The 16636-nt window shown below is 47.6% G+C and overlaps 1 protein-coding gene across 1 annotated transcript in view; it reads right to left on the bottom strand.

Annotated features, from left to right (window-relative positions):
- The window catches only part of POLDIP3 (DNA polymerase delta interacting protein 3), a 159512-nt gene that overhangs the window by 85748 nt on the left and 57128 nt on the right, over positions 1-16636 (bottom strand). Inside the window, exons 3-4 of the mRNA XM_086958798.1 lie at positions 6838-6930; positions 5996-6103 (exon numbers count right to left, since the gene is read on the bottom strand). Coding sequence (XP_086814924.1) covers positions 5996-6103; positions 6838-6930 — 201 coding nt within the window. The remainder of the gene's footprint in view (positions 1-5995; positions 6104-6837; positions 6931-16636) is intronic.

Below are 16636 nucleotides of genomic sequence, written 5' to 3' on the forward strand. Positions count from 1 at the left end.
ATTACGGCGCCTTTGGGCTTAGACGTCAGCCCAAGAGTAAACTTCATCCAGCTTATAATCAAGCGTGTCCCTTCGGAATTTTCTAATTTTTCGTTCATTTATCTCCTTTTGATGTTTATCAAGTATGGTTTTGAGGTCCTCAAGGGTGGTGGTGAGTTCTTCTGGTGTCAACATGTTTTTGAGTTCATTGTCGATCTCTTTGATTTCTTCTTCTAGTTCCTTAAGAATGCCAGCAAGTTCTTCCACGATAAGTAAAATCAAGTCAAGACTACATTTATTTAATATTCCATTCCATTTGTCCTTAAATGTTTTGGAGTTCTTACAAAGGGAAGGCTTCAGGGCTACCCGTAATCCGCGAGGGATTCTGAGCGCTCGGTGATATTTAAGTAATGTGCCCCACACACCTTTCTAGATTCACTATCCCTAGCTCACCACTCGGATGCACTTTATTTTTACCGCCCATCACCTTATTGATCGGCACTTTAATTGATAACATCACATACCCATGGTTATTGCGTTACTTACCCTCACCCATCTTCCTTACAGCGCTCCTTGACAAAGGGCCTCCCGCTCGAAATGCATTGGAGGAGTTCATACTTATCTTCTTGAAGAAATTAATCTATGCTATGGATTGATATGCTGTTAATATCATCGATAAGCCATTAACTTGAATACTTGTGAATAAAAAACAGAACTTGGATTACAACTTCTTTGAATCATTTTCATGATCACACACGGAGGGCCTCGCCAAGGGGATGTATTTGCAGTGTTTTGCGTACACTACCAGTCTTGAACTTTTGGCGCTTTGACGGAAGCACCACCCTTGAGAGCACCCTAAGCTGAACAGGCTCCTACGAACTTCGTTTACTATCGCTGTGCACCACCCAGATCCTTTTCTATTGTCAGTTCACACATCCGCCAACGGGTGGGTAGCACGCCATAAAATGCAATTTGAGGAAATCAGCAAAAGCACCGAAGCTAGAGCACACATCCTAGCCTATGATGAAGAAGAACGACAACGTATTTACTCGCTGATCGAGGAAGACATCAGTCCCACTACTACCACCCGCAATAAAGAGCAATGTATAAAGCAACTACTGTATCTCTCCAAACGCCATATTAATCAGAAACTCCATGCGGGCACATTACTTAAATATCACCGAGCGCTCAGAATCCCTCGCGGATTACGGATAGCCCTGAAGCCTTCCCTTTGTAAGAACTCCAAAACATTTAAGGACAAATGGAATGGAATATTAAATAAATGTAGTCTTGACTTGGTTTTACTTATCGTGGAAGAACTTGCTGGCATTCTTAAGGAACTAGAAGAAGAAATCAAAGAGATCGACAATGAACTCAAAAACATGTTGACACCAGAAGAACTCACCACCACCCTTGAGGACCTCAAAACCATACTTGATAAACATCAAAAGGAGATAAATGAACGAAAAATTAGAAAATTCCGAAGGGACACACTTGATTATAAGCTGGATAAAGTTTACTCATGGGCTGACGTCTACGCCCAAAGGCGCCGTAATAGACCATCCAACACACAGACTGACACTTCATCCTCTGAAAGCGATTCTACATACCGCCCCCCACGCAAACCTTCGGTTACCAGACAAACACCAAACGACGACCAAGCCAGCACATCCGCAACCAGCCACGAACAGACACCTGCGGTGCATTTTTTAGAATCAGGCCCAGATACAATCGAAGACTCCGGCGGAGCAAGAACAAAAGAAAAGGAAAAAAGTCCTCCAAATACATGGAGCACAGTTGCCAAGAAGGACCTCGAACCAAAAAAAGACCACTTAGTGATCAACATTTCTGACACCGTTATTCCTCCCCATCAAACCAACCTGCTTGAGAAAGGCACATCTTTCATCCCAACGGCACATACCAACCTTCTAGAACTAGAAGTGAGCACATTTAAGTTCACCAGGAAACTCAAACTACGTCATTTTTTTGACAACACCCTACCACCCATTACCAGAACGAAACATGATGAACTCAGAGGCCTACGACCTCCCAGCTCTTATCAAGCACCCAGTAGCCACAAGTGCATCGACTTGTTTGAAAATTTAGTACGAAACAACCTATCCAAGATCAATCTCAAAAGGGTACAGAGACACAAAAACCTTACCATCAAGGATCGTGACACCCTCAAATCTTTGGCCAATAATCCTAAAATCAAGTGTGTCAAAGCTGACAAAGGAGGCGCTCTTGTAATCCTCAATACTTCCATGTATATACAACAACTGCATGAACATATACAGGACACCACGGTCTACAAGCTACTTGACAACAACCCCACTAGGGAGTTTCAAAGCATCCTACAGAACACAGTTACAACAGCACACCGAGCTGGTATAATTGAAGACCGCACCAAGAGTTATTTACTACAAGAACATCCCAAGAGCCCAACCATTCACATGTGTCCGAAAATCCACAAGAATCTCCAAAACCCTCCTTTCAGACCCATCGTTTCGACGAAAGGATCAATACATGAACCCACCGGCAAATTCATTGACAAATACCTCCAACCCCTGGTCACAAAAAGCACCAGTTACATCAAAGACACCACCGATTTTTTTACTGAAACTATCAGCAATTCAAATTAACAACAAAGATCGGTTAATATTGTGTACAGCCGACGTTAGCTCACTATATACATTGATACGCCACCAAGGGGGCATCGAAGCCATTGAACAAGCCCTTCTCAACAGTGATGTTGACAAGCAAATGCAGTCCTTCTTGATGGAACTCATGGTATATACTTTATACCACAGTTACTTTCAACAGGATGACAAATGGTACCTTCAGCTATCTGGAATGGCTATGGGAAACTGCGTTGCTCCCAGATACGCCAATATTTATATGGAAAATTTTGAGAATCTTCACATCTACAAAAGCCCCAGGTTTCAAGACAAAATCAAAATGTACGTCAGATACATTGACGACCTGTTTCTAATGTGGACGGACACCAAAGATTCATTAAGTGAAGCATTGAATGCATTGAATACAAAGGATGAACGCATCAAGTTGACATGGCAAATCAGTGATACTGAAATCACCTTTCTAGACGTCAACATCACAATCACCCAGAAAGGAATAACCACAGACCTACACAGGAAAAGTACCGACCGCAATAACACCTTGCACTATACCAGTTTCCACCAGGGTTCCCTTAAAAAACATTTGCCCTTCTCACAAATGTTGCGTGTCAAACGCATAGTCTCAGATGAACAGACCTTTGACATTCGCATCAAGGAAATGCACGAACGCTTCCTTGATAGAGGCTACCCCGAAGACATCCTTATGGAAGCTCAAACTAGAGTGGCGAAAATTACCAGACAAGAAAGCCTTTCAAAAACCACTAAAGTGAAAGATCAACGCATGGTTCTAGTTTCCAAATTCTCAACGGCAAGCACCCTCTACAAAAGAATCTTACTCAAACACTGGCCGATCCTTCAAACGGAGCCCGATTATCAGGACATTTTTCAGAACCCCCCTTTATTTGCCTACACCAGGTGTAATAACATCAAAGAAATTCTTTCCAAACCCACTCCTACTATCAAACAACACAGAGGCACTCAACCATGCTTAAACTGCAACCATTGCAATTCCATCATCATGGGTAACATCATCCGACACCCCATGAAAGGCCATGCTATTAAATTACAAGTAGACGCCACGTGTGACTCCATGAACTTGATCTATGCCTTGAAATGTCCCTGCGGGAAATTATACGTCGGCAAAACGGAACGAAAAATAAAGACACGTTTGAACGAACATAAATCAAACATACGTTTGAAACTAGAGAAATCCAACATTGCCATGCACTTTGCTGAATCCCGCCACACCATTGCTCAACTCCAATTTATCGTATTGGAAACTATCACTAAAAGAGAAGGAACCGACAATCGTAAAGTACTACTCAAGAGAGAACTTGAATGGATGTACCGCCTACAGACTTTGAAACCACATGGTCTTAATGACCGTATTGAATACAGTTGCTATCTGTAAATTGTAATCTTGTTACCTTAGTTTTGCTTTGCTCTTTGTTGCTTTAACCCCTTTAGACTTAGCTAACTGAGTACGAGTTTCCCCTTGCTTTGTTTACCTTTTCCATACCATTCCAACATGGCCACCATCCGCCCTTTACCACCCCTCCTCAGTTTCAGCAGCGTCCCAGCCCATTTTCTATGTTTATCCTCAATACTTTATTTCTTTCACCTTCCCATGCACACCCACACAGCAGCATTACAGAACACCCGTCTCAGAACAGCTGAGTAGCGGTCTTTGCTACGCGTTGATATGAAGTAAGTCCACTCGCATTAACGATTCATTTTAACCGCCGCGCCGTCGGCGTGTTAGCATTTCACCTCATGCCTCACCCCATCACCCCCACGCGACCTAATTTCCCCACACACCTTTCTAGATTCACTATCCCTAGCTCACCACTCGGATGCACTTTATTTTTACCACCCATCACCTTATTGATCGGCACTTTAATTGATAACATCACATACCCATGGTTATTACGTTACTTACCCTCACTCGTCTTCCTTACAGTGCTCCTTGACAAAGGGCCTCCCGCTCGAAATGCATTGGAGGAGTTCATACTTATCTTCTTGAAAAAATGAATCCATGCTATGGATTGATATGCTGTTAATATCCTCGATAAGCCATTAACTTGAATACTTGTGAATAAAAAACAGAACTTGGATTACAACTTCTTTGAATCATTTTCATGATCACACACGGAGTGCCTCGCCAAGGGGATGTATTTGCAGTGTTTTGCGTACACTACCAGTCTTGAACTTTTGGCGCTTTGACGGAAGCACTACCCTTGAGAGCACCCTAAGCTGAACAGGCTCCTAGGAACTTCGTTTACTATCGCTGTGCACCACCCACATCCTTTTCCACTGAACTTGGGAACACCCCCGCACCCAGGAGCTGTGCGAAGAACTTGGGCATCAAGATAGACAATAGACTATCCATGGAGGAACAGGTCAAGGCGGTTTCAGGGGCCTGTTTCGGCACCAGGAGAATGCTTAGAAAGGTCTTTCCATGGATTCCTATATCTGCAAGGAAGACCCTCATCCAGTCACTCCTGGTGAGCCGGCTGGACTATGGAAACTCGTTGCTGGTAGGAGCAAGGGAGGACCTTCTATCTCGACTCCAGGTAGTGCAGAACACCGCGGCCCGGCTTGCTCTCGACAAAACGGCAAGAACTCCATCAGCTCCTCTGCTGCACCAGCTACACTGGCTCCCGGTGAGGAAGAGAGCGATCTTCAAGATGCTCTGCATAACCTTCAGATCTCTACTGGGAAAGGGACCAGCCTACCTCAGGAACAAAAATCAGATGGTATCAGTCGGCCAGACAATTGCGATCCAGCAATTCCAACTTTTTGTGCACCCAGAAAATATGGAAGGCACGTATGGGAGGCAGAGCCTTCTCCTACCTGGCAGCCAACTACTGGAACACGCTCCCACAAAACCTCAGGTCCTGTAAGGACCTAACCAATTTTAAAAGACTTCTGAAGAAATGGCTCTTTTAAATCTTACCCCCTCTTGACCTTTCTCCTGCACAGCGCCGAGAGAGCCTTCCGGGGATGATTCGTTTGCGCTTTATAAATCCACAAATAAATAAATATGCCCCTATACCAAACACCAGCCCCTCACAATAATAGCAGAAGCAGCGACAGGTTGATGTAGCAGAATTTCATCTCGCAGACATATTCTGCTTGTTCAGTGATTTCATGAACGCTTTCTATTGGTTCAGAGTAGTGAGGCGACATCAGATGCCTTTTTATGTTACAAAGTAACATTGCCCGGCATTAGCTACATTAAACTTTCAGTTAAATTGTTACAGTAAATGATATTACTTAGTGGCCATCTTGTAGAACCAGCATACCAAATACATGTCTGCCCTTAAAGAGTACCATATGTCAGAGGCCCTTACTGGTCATACAACCCCACCACCACATACCCGGTTTTGAAGGAAGCTGTTCGCTGGGCCCACCTTCATCTGCTTCCTCGGAATAGGGGTGGTAAGCTCTTCATCCTCATCTTCATATTCTTCCAGGTCTTCTAGACTCTGCACAGGGAGATAAAGTCATGACTTAGAGGTGACACCCTTGGCAAGGAACCACTTCAGGAGTCAAGTGAACAGATGGCAGTAGTAGAAATCAAGAAAAAGGCATCTTGGAAGGAGACATGAGGCACGTTGCACAGGAGCCACCGATGCACAGGGCTGAGAGTAGAACAAAGGAAGGAGAGACAGATCGAAGGAGAAAGTGACAGTGTGGGAGAAAGGGAAGACGAAGCAGAGAGAGAAGGAGCAAAACATTAACAGAGGCAGAAAGAGTTGCATATAGAAGAGAACAAAAAAAGCAGACAAGTAGAGAACAGAAGGAATAGCAAGAGTGGGAGAAAGGCTGAAAGATAGCGACAGAAATAGCAGTTTAAGAGAAAGGCAGAAGAAGTGGGTAAGAGGAATCAGAGCATATTGGTGGAAAACAAAGGAAAAAACGAAAAGAGTCAGTCAATAGGAGAGGATGGAAGAAGCCAAAGAAGGACATAGGAATGAGCAAATGTGTGAAAGGCAAAAAACACAGATGGATGCAAGATAAGGGAGAGGCAGACATATCGAAGAAGACACCATGGACAAGAAGTTAGAAGGGCGAAGGAGGAAGATGGTGAGAGATAGAAACATGGAAAAAAGAAATAGGCACAGAAAGATTGAAGAATGAAAAGAAAAGCATAACCCCAAATATGGATGCTATGTAATTGGAGAGTTTGTTGAATAAGACACAATGTATGTAGTGGTACCTGGTTGAGCGGCTGGTGGTTCACCACATTTATCCTCATGCCTGCCGGACTGTGTGGCAGGCTCACACTTACTGGAGGTTTGTGCTGCGGGACCTGCATTGAAGAAGAGTACTAGTTAATAGGATGACTAGGATGGATTTTAAATCTGGGTACAAAATGGTGTTAGGGAGTGAATGCCTTAAACATTGCCTTTAATCTCTTCAGGCTCAGCAGTAACTGGTTAAAATAAACCGGAGATCACTAGTAACTATCATTTGGGACCTCAGCCTATATCCAAAATGCCCTTTTTGACAATCTGCCAATATCAGAAAAAACAGTCTACTGTACACCACAGCAATTTTTGATTACCATCAACCTGGTCACTAGAGCAGGGAAATGCAAAAGGTTCACCCTAAACAGAACATGAAAAGCAACGTTGGGGTCACATTAAACTCAATTTTTCAAGGAATTTACAGGAACTGGTCACAAGATAATTTCCTTGTGCATTCGGAGGTTCGCCACAAGTTTTGTGGTGGAAGGCTACGTAAGATACTCCCACTAAGATTTGTCCAATAGCATAATGCTTTGACAATCCAATTCACACAGGATTTGTAACAGATGTTTGCATTGGACAATAACACCAGGTGTACAGCTTGTGGGAGATTCATATGTAACACTTCAAGTTGCAGAAACAAAAGCAGCGGGCAAGCCAAGTACCCAGTCTGATATATATTCTTCTTCAGAGAGGCTAAAGACACATTCGAGAGGGACTCAAAGGAGGACAAAGGGTTACCAATGACAAACCTCTCAAGGAACCTGATTTTAACAGGTCTCTAAACCAGAATGCAGAACTCTGAAAAGCAGGAAGCCATCAATATGATTGACCCAAGATCAATATCTCAAGCCATACAAGGTTCTTTGAAAGAGAACTAGTTTCAGGTCAGGCATAAAAAAACACCAGACCTAGAAAGACGTCAGGTCTTTGCCCCCCAGAAGAGTGAAGGTAAAAGCAAGCTGTGACATGCTTCAAATGAGTTCATGAACAAAACTCCACTAACGGCCGCAAACGAATGAGCTCTAAAAGTCTTTTGCAGCAAATAGATCTGCCACCAAAGATACTGAAAGAGACATTGCTCTGGATGAAACAGATCACAAAACTCCAATGTCAAAGTCGAAACTACACATCCCAAAAATATTAAACAAGAATTTAAGCACAGAATTCTTGGAAAGTGAGACTTGGGAACAGAAACTAGAGTCAGCGCTGCGAACAATGGGCTAAAGCGGAGGCCAGTGCATCCAGTCTCATGAACATGAAGAAAAAGCACAGCTTCAAAAGGTCATGCCTTGATCCAGCACAAACAACTGCCAAATAATTAGCACAGGTCGAGAGTTTAAGAATACTTTAAATTTCACATTTAGACTGGAGTTTCAGGGACAAATTACAAGTAAGACATTCAATGGCACATCACTGCTCAAGACACAGAAGGATGATATGCAAAAAATAAACACGTGCAAAGCCAATATGGCTCGCCATTGAAAGACATTTGCTGAACGTGGCTTTTGCAAGGCGGATTACTGATGGTGAGCAGTATGGGCAGAAAGCAAAGAGCAGTAAAAAAAAAAAAAAAAAAAAAAGGTGTATACAATATTAATAAGAAGCCGCTAGGCTCTACAAAACAGGTTTTTTTGTAATCTAACTTTAAAAAAAAATAAAGGTGACAAGCAACAGCACTGCTGAGGGGATGAAAAGTAAAGTCTGCTGTGTGGCAGGAGCAGCATGGGAAGTGGAGGGCGCAGCAAAAGAGATGGGTGTGCGAGAAAAAAGCCACAAAAAAAAGAGGCGCAGGTGAAGGAGGTGCAAGAGAAGCCACAGATTAGCTGGTAGTGCGATATGGCTAGTGTTAGGGGTGGTGCTAAGAGGGGGAAACAAAGAAAATACATTGACAACCCATTGAGCACTAAAAGAAACAAGCATGAGCAAAGCCAATAGGTCTCATTTATGAGAGCTATTGGCTTTTGCAATGTTTTATACCCATGCTGTACAGCAGCGCAGATGGTTGCAATGTGGCCAAAGCTAAATTTTTAAAAAGTGGTATGATGCAGCCAGGGCTAAGGAGTTTTTTTTAGAGAAAAAAGTGCATTAGTGCTGGATGCATCATGGTCCCATTAGCATCATTTTAGGCATGCTGCTATACAGCATGGCTACAATTCACTGTCTAAGTTGGCAATGCCCATGTTGTACAGCATAAACAAAAGTCGACAGAGATAACAGTCACAAAAGCGAAACCTTCTCGCTTTGCCAATGCGGATTAGTTCTCAGCACAACTCCCCTGTAGTTCTAAGCAAATCAGTTAATCATTCCAGAAATGGTAAAAAATGACATTTGTCAAAAAATCCTATCCCATAAAGAAAGCACTTGCGCCCATGTCTGTGTCTTCGTAAAAATACAGATGGGAGCAGACAACCTCTGTTGTCATAATAAACATCCTTCGCAAAGGAGACAGGAACTTCCTAGGAGTATGTGAGGCACAGTAAAACATAGCTACAAAAGGGAAGTAGCTCAACAAGGACAACATGGAAGAAGAAAAAATGTAAGTAATACCTCAATCACAATGCAATCAATGGAAGAACAGCAACGAAGCTGAAGCAATCAGAACATGGTCCATGCTCCAGTCGAATGAAGAGAAGTAAAGCCAGACAGGTGCTGGCCAATTGGCAGCAAATAAGAGTAACAATTAAACCAGGAAATTTTTAGTAATGGGCGGGCTAAATGCCACTTGCATACATATCTCTTCCAAGCGGGAACGTATGCGCTGTCACTGGCGAGACCTAAAAAGTAGTTCTCGGATGTGTTCCTTGAAAGGCTACTAGTAATCCATTCCAAAGGATGGTAACGCACCAATGCTTTAGGTGAGGGACAATCACAAGAAGAGGAACGAACGCCATGAAATAATAAGCAAACAAATTAGACTGACGAGAAAGACTACCACTTATGGGTAATAAGCTCACCCAACACCAACTCTAAATATTCGTTATGACCAGAATAAGCCTTTGATAAGACAGGTAAAACCTATCTGTAGGCAAGAGCTTTAAATCCCTTTCTACCATAAATGTGCTAACTGTGTAAGTGTATGTGCAGAAAACAGTACACTAGAACACCATATCGGTCGTTAACTACCTGCAAATAATTTTGTTTGGGAGCCTCGCCTTCTTGCTCTGGTGGACCTTGAAGTCTGCAATGCAAAGCACATTTGCAAATTCTGACAGTACTGCCGATGGTGCCACTTGGTGATGCTTTGCTGCTAACTTTCAAGCAGTACGTCTTGCAGAAAAGACTGTAAAAGCTGCTCTTGCTGCTTCTGTAATATAGATTTGCTCCCAGAGCACCATAACCAGGCAAATGCCTGTATGTTCATAACTGTAATGTACATGACAGTCTTTCCCTGTCCTTAGCCGCAGCGGGCAATCAAGCTCATGCAGTGTCATGCAATACCAGGCAACTACTTAAACAAGCATTGGAAATGCAATAGGGCTCGCATTGGGAAAGTTTGAGCTATTGGTCTTATAAATGATTTTTTTTTATTTATGTGTTTTTTTTTAATAGCTAAATTAATAACATTGTCATTTACAATGCCAATAGTTATAACTTTCGCAAATGTGACACCTATAGCATTTGTAATGCAACATGTTTTGTATTTACGTGACTTAGATGTATTGATATTACAAATAACAATGGCTTTTAATTTTTTAAAATAATTAATACTTAAATGATTTATTTAATTTGTAATGGCAATAGCTTAAACTTTTGTAAATAACTTTTGTGAAGATTATGTTCAGTGTTTTTTATTGTGACGAAAATCCAAGAACAGAAGTGAAATATTAACATCTTTTTGTGATTTGTAATAAAGCGTGAAAGCTTGAAAACAGCTTGAAACATTGAAAACACATTTGAACCAGTGAGGCGGCGGTTGCGCTGAGTGATGCGGCGGTTGCGCTGAGTGATGCGGCGGTTGCGCTGAGTGATGCGGCGGTTGCGCTGAGTGATGCGGCGGTTGCGCTGAGTGATGCGGCGGTTGCGCTGAGTGATGCGGCGGTTGCGCTGAGTGATGCGGCGGTTGCGCTGAGTGATGCGGCGGTTGCGCTGTGTGGTGGGTGCCTCGGCAGAGCTGTGTGGTGGGTGCCTCGGCAGAGCTGTGTGGTGGGTGCCTCGGCAGAGCTGTGTGGTGGGTGCCTCGGCAGAGCTGTGTGGTGGGTGCCTCGGCAGAGCTGTGTGGTGGGTGCCTCGGCAGAGCTGTGTGGTGGGTGCCTCGGCAGAGCTGTATGGTGGGTGCCTCGGCAGAGCTGTATGGTGGGTGCCTCGGCAGAGCTGTATGGTGGGTGCCTCGGCAGAGCTGTATGGTGGGTGCCTCGGCAGAGCTGTATGGTGGGTGCCTCGGCAGAGCTGTATGGTGGGTGCCTCGGCAGAGCTGTATGGTGGGTGCCTCGGCGGAGCTGTGTGGTGGGTGCCTCGGCGGAGCTGTGTGGTGGGTGCCTCGGCAGAGCTGTGTGGTGGGTGCCTCGGCAGAGCTGTGTGGTGGGTGCCTCGGCGGAGCTGTGTGGTGGGTGCCTCGGCGGAGCTGTGTGGTGGGCGCCTCGGCGGAGCTAAGTGGTGGGCGCATCGGCGGAGCTGTGTGGTGGGCGCATCGGCGGAGCTGTGTGGTGGGTGCCTCGGCGGAGCTGTGTGGTGGGTGCCTCGGCGGAGCTGTGTGGTGGGTGCCTCGGCGGAGCTGTGTGGTGGGTGCCTCGGCGGAGCTGTGTGGTGGGTGCCTCGGCGGAGCTGTGTGGTGGGCGCCTCGGCGGAGCTAAGTGGTGGGCGCCTCGGCGGAGCTGTGTGGTGGGCGCATCGGCGGAGCTGTGTGGTGGGCGCATCGGCGGAGCTGTGTGGTGGGCGCATCGGCGGAGCTGTGTGGTGGGCGCATCGGCGGAGCTGTGTGGTGGGCGCATCGGCGGAGCTGTGTGGTGGGCGCATCGGTGGAGCTGTGTGGTGGGCGCATCGGTGAAGCTGTGTGGTGGGCGCATCGGTGGAGCTGTGTGGTGGGCGCATCGGTGGAGCTGTGTGGTGGGCGCATCGGTGGAGCTGTGTGGTGGGCGCATCGGTGGAGCTGTGTGGTGGGCGCATCGGTGGAGCTGTGTGGTGGGCGCATCGGTGGAGCTGTGTGGTGGGCGCATCGGTGGAGCTGTGTGGTGGGTGCATCGGTGGAGCTGTGTGGTGGGTGCTTCGGTGGAGCTGTGTGGTGGGTGCTTCGGTGGAGCTGTGTAGGTGGGTGCTTCGGTGGAGCTGTGTAGGTGGAGCTGTGTGGTGGGTGGCACTTTTTATAAATCATTAGTAAAAGAGATCAATGAAATTCAACTAAAACCCATATATAGCAGAAGAGGAGAAAGCTCTAGTAACGGGATTCAGTATGAATGTATTCCTTTGAAGCAAATCGCCAGCATGTGAAAGGTGTAAAATAGCAATCAGCATAAAACGAAAATGCCAGCAAAAGACTTTATAAAATTCTGTGTGGCCCTGATAAAATAATTAGATCGTTTAATTATATCATGACCAACAACGGTTATTGTTTCAAGAGCAGCGTGCAAGATGGTTAGGCTGCAATATAAACAAGCCCTCGGCATTGCTGTGGTGGGAAGGGGGGGAGCGGGGAGAGGCAAGAAGGGAAGAATAGGGGCCGGGAGCAGCAGCCTTTGATGTGCCGGCCGGCCGGCCGTGCAGTGAATAATTAGGGGAGGAGAAATGCCGGCTGGGGGGAGCTTGAGATGCCTGAGGAGGCTGGTGGCTTTGATGTGCACGCGCTCTAGGGCACTGCAACAAATCGCCGAGATGGTTAAACTCTGTTTAAGCGACAATATAGATCACCAGCTATGCGCATGAGCAGGCGAGCCCTAAAAAGTGTGTGTGAGGGTGGGTGGGGGGGGGGGTTGAGGGAGTGCTATTGCTATGACGTGGCCAGCGTCTGCCCTGTCTGGTGTGGAGGGATGCGTAGCCTGTCCGAGCAATAATCAGAGCATGCGGGTAAAAAGCCCTGCCAGGGTGCAGTGTAGGGTGCCGGATGTCTGATTTGTGCCACTAGTGAGTGATTTATGTTCTGGGCACAGTATATTACAGGAGTTTCACCATACTGAATGACTGTGGGAGGTGTTGTTTAACAGTGTTTTGGTACCTTAGACCAAATGGTGCAGCAGTACAAATGTCAGACAGTCTTGGAAGGCATTTTAATCTGCATTGAGGGGGTTACAGATACTTTCAGAAACAGATAAAAAGGGCCTTTAATGTACTTGTTATTGTGTATATTGAACCGAAGCACTATTTAGAGACGGTACTAGGATTCTATGTCAGGAACGGAGGCTTCAGATTATGCTATATCTTCCTTCGCTTTATTAACATAAAAACTCCACAGCAGCTCAGGAAAAATACTCAAACAGTGAAAGAAAATGCTTTTAATTCCAAAAGCATTTGAAGAAACGTTCTAATAGTCCAAAAAAACCACAACTCCCAAGAGTCTCTTGTGCACTTGTAGTCCACAGTCCTTCCGCCATGTCTACCAAAGATAGATAGCCAGTCCTCTCTTCCTCTTCCTCCTCTTTCTTCGCTGCTCCCGCAGCCAGATAAGTGCTTTTCAATGTTTCCTTATAGTGTGTGATATTTATTGTAAGAATCGTTACTACGATTTTGTTGGGGGCTCGTCGCGTTGTCCGTGTTGTCTTTTATTGCAGAGCCCTCAGTCGCGGGAACGCTAACCGTTCCTACGCGACTTTCTTTCCCCGATTGAGTGCGGTGAATGACAAACCCGCCAGAGGGCACCCGCGCGTCTCGCCGACTCCTCAGCGCGTCTCTATGGTTACGGGAGCCGTGCTGAGGAGCCTGCCTGCGCCGGAGCCTGCCCTCGCTTGCCCCTCTGACGCCCGGTTACCGGGTCAGTAACCTGCCTTTCCGACGCCCCGCTGGGGTCTGTATTGTGGCGTAGACCGCGTAAACGCCTTCGGGCGCCTTTTTGTGCACCAGAGATTCGTGTGGCATAGCGCGCTTGAGGGGTAGCAGGACTCGGTCCCGGTGAGGAGGGTCCGCGCGCTGGGGGGTTGGTGCAGCCCTATCTGCCACACCTGTTGGCCCACAAAAGTAATTGCAGTCGGTCTGTCTGCCCAAAACGTATTGACTTGACAGTACACCCATTTGGGTGCCTATAGTAACAGGGTTGCTCCTGTGTTTGTTTTTTTTTTCCACTTTTGCTCTGTCTAGTGGGGTTTTTTACTTTCCACATAATTGTTATGGCCCACGACAAGGATTATGAGGAGGAACCCTACTCCTACCTCCAGGATGATGAATTCTATCAAGTGGTGGATAGCTCCATATACCGCTGTGTGACTGAGGTGGTGGGTCCCATGGAGGACCGCCTCTCAGCACGTATTGTAGAGGAATGTGCGAAGTTAGCGTCTGCACATTTGGGAGCACCTGCTGACCCCCCCGGGAACATCGGACGAAAGGCCGCCGGCACCAAAGAAACCCTGCAGGGAGGGACCCCCTTCAGGGACGCAGGGGGTGGACAAAGGCGCCTTTGAGCGTCTCCGTGACGCTTTCTTGGCTAAGGCGACTGCTGCCCCCCCCTGCACCTCTGTCGGGTCCTGAGTCCGCAGTGGACGTGGGAACGGCCCCCGCATCGCCGGTGTATGATTCCCCTGACACGGACGACGACGGGGAGTAGGTGCGCTCTTGGCGCCCCTCGGGCTCAGCCGCAGAGCTTCCTCGGGATGAGTCAGGCATGCTGGACCCGGACGAGATTGTCCACCCACGGTCCGCGGCCTGGACACCGGGGGAGACTGTGGCGAAGTTCGTTGTGGGTCGCCTGCGCAAACCCCTGGAGAAAGAAGCCAGAGGTTGCTTGCTGGGTGAATGCCCTAGGCCGACTTTGGACGGCAAGGTAGCTATGACCCCCTAGTTAGACGCAAAAATGGCCACCTTCCTGGCCAAATTCATGAAGGACCCCCGCAAGGGCATTGACCGATCCTGGCGATCATGTCAGGATAAGTTGTTGGATGCAGTCGGGCCTGCCACAAAAATCCTCGACATGGCGGAGGAGGTGAAGGCGAATGGCACGGTCATTTCCCCGGAGGTGCTGTCAAACTGGGCACAGCGCGTTATCGTGTTTCTGGGGAATGCCAACTGCGCCCTGTCAACCGAGCGTAGGCGATCTTTGCTGATTAAGTTGGATCCAAAATTGGGAGTCCTAGCCTCTTCGGAGGCGGGCGCGGTGGCCCAAGGGGGCCTCTTTGGCGAACCTTTTATCAGGGAGCTGGGCAAATTTGTGTCCACCTTTACATCGCTGGACAAAGCACAATCCAGCATCAAGCGCGTTTTTCATCAGCGTTTCTCTGGAGGGGCCGGTCGCGGCAGGGGCCGCGCGACCGGCCGTGGCCAACCAACCAATAATAGAGGGCAAGGCTCCGGCAGAGGACAGTACCAGACCTCTGCGAACTTCAATAATTTCTACCCCACCAGAGGGCAACGTTTTGGCGGCAGAGGTTACCGAAAAAACTCCGGACCCAACAATGCCACCGGTGAGTGTACTTTGTTTGGATCATGTTCCAATAGGAGGGAGGTTGGCGTCCTTTTACAAGGAGTGGGAGTTGCTCACTGCCGACGCTTGGGTCTTGCAAACCGTCCGTGGGTTTCACATAGAGTTCTACGACCACCCCACTCAGGAGGTTTTTCCACGGCCGATTGTGTTTTCAGAGTCCGACGCGCTTTTGATAGATGGAGAGGTCGCGGAGTTGCTTCGCAAGGGAGCCATCCGTCAATCAACGCGCCACCCCAATGGGTTTGTCAGCAATGTTTTCCTAGTGGGCAAGACGGATGGGGGCAAGCGACCTGTGATCAATCTCAAAGAATTCAACGGGTGGTTGGTCTACCGGCACTTCAAGATGGAGGGTATCCACCTCCTTTGAGACGTGCTCCTCCCGCGGGATTGGATGGTGAGGCTAGACCTCAAGGATGCTTATTTGGTGATCCCCATCCACCCGCCGCATCGTCGTTTCCTTCAGTTCTTGTGGAACGACAGGGTGTTCGAGTTCACGGCACTCCCGTTCGGCCTTTCATCGGCCCCCTGGTGCTTCACGAAAGTGTTGCATCCGGTGGTGGAATACCTGAGGGGCCAGGGGGTGCGGATGTTGGTCTACTTGGACGACATTCTCCTCATGGGGCAGTGTCCGGTGGTTTTGGCCGGGCAGTTGCAACAAACAGTGCACCTCCTTCAACGGCTGGGGTTCGTCGTCAACGGCTCCAAGTCGGTTTTGGTTCCCACTCAGAAGCTTACCTTTCTAGGATTCGTCGTGGATTCGGTGGAGGCCGTTCTAAGCCTCCCATCCAGGAAGATCGCGAAAATCCGGCATTTGTTACGGCAGACGGTCACGAAGGACAGTACGTCTTTGCGACACGTCGCCAAGGTGGTGGGACTCCTGTCGTCCTCCATCCAAGCGATCTTTCCGGGGCCCCTGCACTACAGGGCGCTTCAACGCCTCAAAGCCCAACACCTCCGGAGAGGAATGGGCTACGATCAATTGATTCCCCTTACGGAAGAGGTGAAGGAGGAAATGTCATGGTGGCTTTCTCACATGGAAGCATGGAATGGCCTGGCGATCTTCGGGTCGGTCCCGGATCTCATCATAGAATCAGATGCCAGCAGATCGGGTTGGGGCGCTCGGTGCGGGGATTTCTCCACCGGCGGCGTCTGGTCTTCAGACGAACAACGGTTGCATATCAACTGTTTAGAGCTCCTGGCGGGCTCCT

This window comes from Lissotriton vulgaris, chromosome 1_1 (genome assembly GCF_964263255.1).
Source record: "Lissotriton vulgaris chromosome 1_1, aLisVul1.2, whole genome shotgun sequence".
Classification (NCBI taxonomy): domain Eukaryota; kingdom Metazoa; phylum Chordata; class Amphibia; order Caudata; family Salamandridae; genus Lissotriton; species Lissotriton vulgaris.